The sequence below is a fragment of the Diachasma alloeum genome, unplaced genomic scaffold (assembly GCF_001412515.2).
Source record: "Diachasma alloeum isolate Michigan unplaced genomic scaffold, Dall2.0 Dall_scaffold_00536, whole genome shotgun sequence".
NCBI classification, from domain to species: domain Eukaryota; kingdom Metazoa; phylum Arthropoda; class Insecta; order Hymenoptera; family Braconidae; genus Diachasma; species Diachasma alloeum.
In genome coordinates, this window is record NW_021680668.1 from 234481 (window position 1) to 239362 (window position 4882).

Here is a 4882-nt window from a genome sequence, read left to right on the forward strand (position 1 = left end):
AGCTAGAGTAGCTCACCTAAAACTAAATAATTAATTACAGCGTAGATAATGCTTTCAGGACACTAATTTTTTTTTCTGAACATAATTTAACCTCCTCTCTAATATTAGAGAAAACAATTGTTTACACAAATTTTTAAAAATAGCCGTCCCCAAACTTTGTACATCTCATATCTCACGAAAGTTTTGTGGATATTGTAGTGATGATAGTGCGCCAAGGGACGCAAGTCCTTGTGCTTCGAAAAGTGCGCATCCGTCGGCTACGCTAGGACTGTGGACACCGTAAATGTGTGGGATTTCACAGATAGGACGCGAATTGTTGTTTAGCGGCGCTACTATCACTCAAAAATATATTAGGTGTATGACTTAATTTTTACATATTTTTTCTTCGAGCTTAAAATTATATTTAAAATGGAAATATTTTCGCAGTCTTTTGTGGTTTTGAAAGGATCGGAGAAAAGGTTTCAGAACACCGAACGACAAGTCTACGTGAGTTGCATAACCTCTTAGAATAGCAGAGTTTACGATGGCAACTGATAAACAGCGCTTTCGGCACTGCATTTTATACGAATTCCAACAAGGAAAAAATGCTTCTAAAGCACGGGAATCAATATGTAGTGTTCTTGGTGCCGACGTTGTATTTCATGAAATGTGTCATTATTAGTACAAATGTTTTACAAGTGGTGATTTCGATCTTAGTGACCAGCGGTGCCCTGGACAAATGGGAAAAATCCAAATATTTGGAAGGTGTGTTGACCGAACACAACCTAGGTCAACGTATGAACACATGCCTTTCACGGTTCGCCCGGCAACAAAAAAAGACTTCTTGTGGAAAATTGTCACGGGTTATGAAAAGTATATATTTCACCAGAATCCCAAACATAAAAAGTCGTGGGTAGATCTCGGGCAACCCAATACATTGACGCCGAAACAGAACATCCACTAAAAGAAGATTGTCCTGTGTATATCTGGTGGGACATGAAGGGTGTGCTTTATTACGAACTCCTGAAAACTGGTCAGACGGTGACTGCGGAACGCTACAGCCGACGATTGAACAAACTGAGCGATGAACTTGATAGAAAAAGGCCATTTACTGGGAAAGGAAGTAGGCAAGTCATACTGCTGCATGGCAATGCTCGACTTCACGTTGCTCGCGCGACTCAGAAGATCCTCTTAAACTTGGGATGGGAAGTTCTCCCGCACGCAGCATATTCAACAGACTTGGCTCCATCCGACTATCACTTGTTCCGGTCAATGCAGCACGCCTTAGATGTGCGTTTCTTTCGCGACGGTATTCGTATGTTACCGGAGAGATGGCGTAAGGTCATAGAAAACGATATACAATATTTCCTAGATTAAGTTCGTTGTTCTCTTTTTTTTTTCTATTAAACTGATTTACTCAAACATCTATAAAAATTGAGTCCTACACCCGATATATATATACCCGATATATAACAAAATCATTTGAAAAATCTAAGGGAATAAAAAGTACTTGGTGAACACAAAAATCTCTGAGACACCTATTCTCGAAAAATACTTGTACTAAGTACTTTTTATTCCCTTTGATTTTTCAAATGATTTTGTTCTTGTGAATTTTGATTCCTTCAATTTCAAAACCATTGTAAGAGAAGAACACTCGGGCTGTTTTTCATATTTCCCAACTTTTTAAAAATTCAAATTCTGTGAATCTATTTCTTTCAAAAAACGAACAAACAGGTGCGTACTTGGCGAACTTTTTTCTGAAAACAACGCAGTTGCTGTCGTTTTCTTTTACATAAAAGAGATGAGCAAAATGATCGAAACGATTATATAGTTTAAACGGTAGCGGATAAGTCAAATTATATCTACAAAAATTTGCAAAATAAATAAGTTGCAAAATAAATAAAAATGACAGAGAGAGGGAGAGAGAGAGATTGATTGATTGATTGATGGTTTATTACTGTACAGTATGTTGTACAAATAAGACAATATGATGCAAAGTCATACAGCGATAGGCAGCAAATTTTAGCAAGTGAAAAAGATGTATATGAGTAGACAAGTAGCAGCAAGCCATGTATAAGCATAGGAATAACAGAGCACGTAAAATAAATCAGATGTTATATATAACAATAGCACCAGAACTATGGACTCTTAATACTAGGAGTGACGAAAGCGACTGAAGATAATGAAGATGGCGAGGATGGTGAAGATGAAGGAGGATACTAAGATAAGAAAGAATGAAATTTACTGGAATAACTGCTAGGATAGACGAAGAGTTAAGATGTGGTGAGAAAATTAAGGATTATCCCTCAAGTAGGCACGCAGTGCCAGCTTGAAAGCGGGAAGGGACAGTTGATCTCGGACCAAGCTAGGAAGGGAATTCCAAAAATATGCCGCCGAAGTCTGAAATGAGCGGCGCATGGCCTCAGTCCTAAACGAATTGATCAGCAGCGGATTCACCTCACCCCTCACAGGACGTACGCCACGGCTGAGGACGAAGAGATCCGCCAGGTAAACAGGCTCCCCGATCCTGAGTGCTCTGAACGTCTGACAACCCAAAAAGTACTTTCTGCGTGTCCCACTCAGCATCCAGCTCAAGCGCAGTCGGTAAGGAGTGATATGCTCGTCCCACCTCACCCCAAAGATGTATTTAATTCCCATATTGATGAGACGCTGAAGCCTCAGAGAAAGCTCCTCAGACAGACCAGCATACACCAGGCAGCAGTAATCTACCACCGGGAACACCAGAGTCTCGATCAGGTGTTTATACAAACCTTGAGTGGTACTGGTACGGAAAAATCGCAGCCGATACATCACCGAATGCACCCTTCTAGTGATACCGGCCACGTGCTCCTTCCAAGTGAGCTTGCTGTCCAGGACCATTCCAAGGCTACGCACAGAAGAATCAAAAGAAACACTGGCACCGTCAATGTTGATGGACAAATTGGACAAAGAGTATAGTTCATTGATGAAGAATTGAGAGCCAAAAATGATAGCCTTGGTTTTGGCAACATTAAGTCGCAAGCGATTACAAGCGGCCCAGTCCATGATACATTTGGCGGCAGAACTCATAACGCAAGTGGCCACTTCAATATCAGCTCGTGAGAAGCTCAAATAAATCTGAAGGTCATCAGCGTAGATCAGATGCTGAATGCCCTGTCCCAAGCCTCCCGCTACGTCATTTATGAACAGGAGGAACAGCAGAGGGCCAAGAACTGACCCCTGCGGCACCCCCCTATTCAAGGGACGAGACGAGGACATGCCACTCGCGCCTCCCACGGTCGACTGAGTACGGCCACTAAGGTAGGACGCTATCCACCTGACAGCCGCCGCTGAGAACCCGTAACCGACCAGCTTGCGTAAGAGCAGGACGTGTGACACAGAATCGAATGCCTTGCTGAAGTCAAAGAGGAGAAGCATCGTCAATTCCCGTCTGTCAATCCCAGTACGTATGTCATCCGTCAGTTTAAGCAGAGCCGTCTGTGTACTATTGAAGGGGCAAAAGCCAGTCTGGCGTGGATCCAGTATAGAGCGCTCGGCAAGATATTCAAGGATCTGTAAGGAGGCAAGTCTCTCCAAGACCTTGGACAGAAAGCAGAGTAGGGCAATCGGCCTATAATCGCCAGCCTCCGAAGGGTTTTTTATCGTGGGGAGCGCCACTACAAGGGATTTTTTCCACTGTGAAGGAAAGCAAGCTGAAGAACAAGACGCGTTATAGATTGTGACGAGATAGTCCGTGAGAACAGGCAGAGCCGCTGAGACTACCGACTTGGGAATTCCATCAGTCCCCTTTGCTCCAGAGGAGAAGTGCCGAATAGCACTCCGTACATCCTCAGCAGTGACTGGACCGAATGAAAACCCCTTATCAGCAGCACATGCTGCACCCAGAAAAGAGTCAAGAAAGACGTCTACAGATAGTTCATTGGGATTGAAGGACACTCCAGCAAAGTATGCATTCAACACCTCAGGATCGAAGTCTTGGGTCACATTATCCACAGCAGCGACTCCAAGACGTCGTAACTCCTTCCAGATGAGGCCTGGGTTAGATAGCACCTTCAGACGCTGGCCAAAGAATAGTTGACGCGCACTCTCGACCTCACCGTGAGCATGATCACGGGCAGCTCTATACTCAAGAAGAGCTCTTCTAGAGCGAACCAGCCTGTACACTCTGTACAGTCGATCGCGGACAGCCACTAGCATATCTATGCGAGCAGTAAGCCAAGGTTTCCGCTTTAAGTCCTTTTTCACGGTCTTAACAGGAACAGCCGCACTAATGGCATCGCCCAGATAACAAATCAAACATGAGACAAGGTCAACCACAGGAGCTGCTGACTCACCAAAGATTGACCAGTCACTAGACATTAAGTGCACGGTAAGTTCATCCACGTCAAGGGCACTGAAATCCCTATAGCAGATGTCACTAGTCAGAGTCTGACGAGGCACGACTGCCCGTAGTGTAGCCGGGATAAGATCATGACCATCAATAAAAGGAACATCCGTTTTCCAGTAGGATAACAGAGTATCCTCATTATCAATCACGCATAAATCTAGCAAAGTGTCACCATCAGAAGTATGATGAGTTGCTCCATAGGGGACCTGTTGGAGACCAAAATCAGAGCAGAGAGAGCACACAATAGGTGCATCATGCCTCGTTAGAGAGAGCTGGTCTGCATTGAAGTCACCCAAAATCATTTTGGTGCTATAGCTTTACAAGTCTAGCTGCAGCAAAGGTACAAAATCAGTACCCTCGAAGAAAGGAGCATCTGGCGGCCTATACACAACAGCAATAAAAATTGGAAAGACACCATGGCCAGCAATTTCACAAAACAAATACTCAGGAAGTCCAGGTTTCCTAATCCACAAATGAGTGGAGGTTGCAAGGATTTTAACTCTGAAGCAAGTATTG

General features: G+C 43.8%; 1 protein-coding gene across 1 annotated transcript; it reads right to left on the reverse strand.

Moving 5' to 3' along the window:
* Window positions 1-2271: 2271 nt before the first annotated feature.
* On the reverse strand, window positions 2272-4668 carry LOC107042907. The gene has a single exon (XM_015264161.1). It carries the CDS (start codon window positions 4666-4668, stop codon window positions 2272-2274), a length of 2397 nt encoding a protein of 798 aa, XP_015119647.1.
* Window positions 4669-4882: the final 214 nt, after the last annotated feature.

Coding starts and splice junctions, on each gene's coding strand:
- LOC107042907 (XM_015264161.1), bottom strand. CDS start 4,668: ATGATTTTGGGTGACTTCAATGCAGACCAGCTCTCTCTAACGAGGCAT.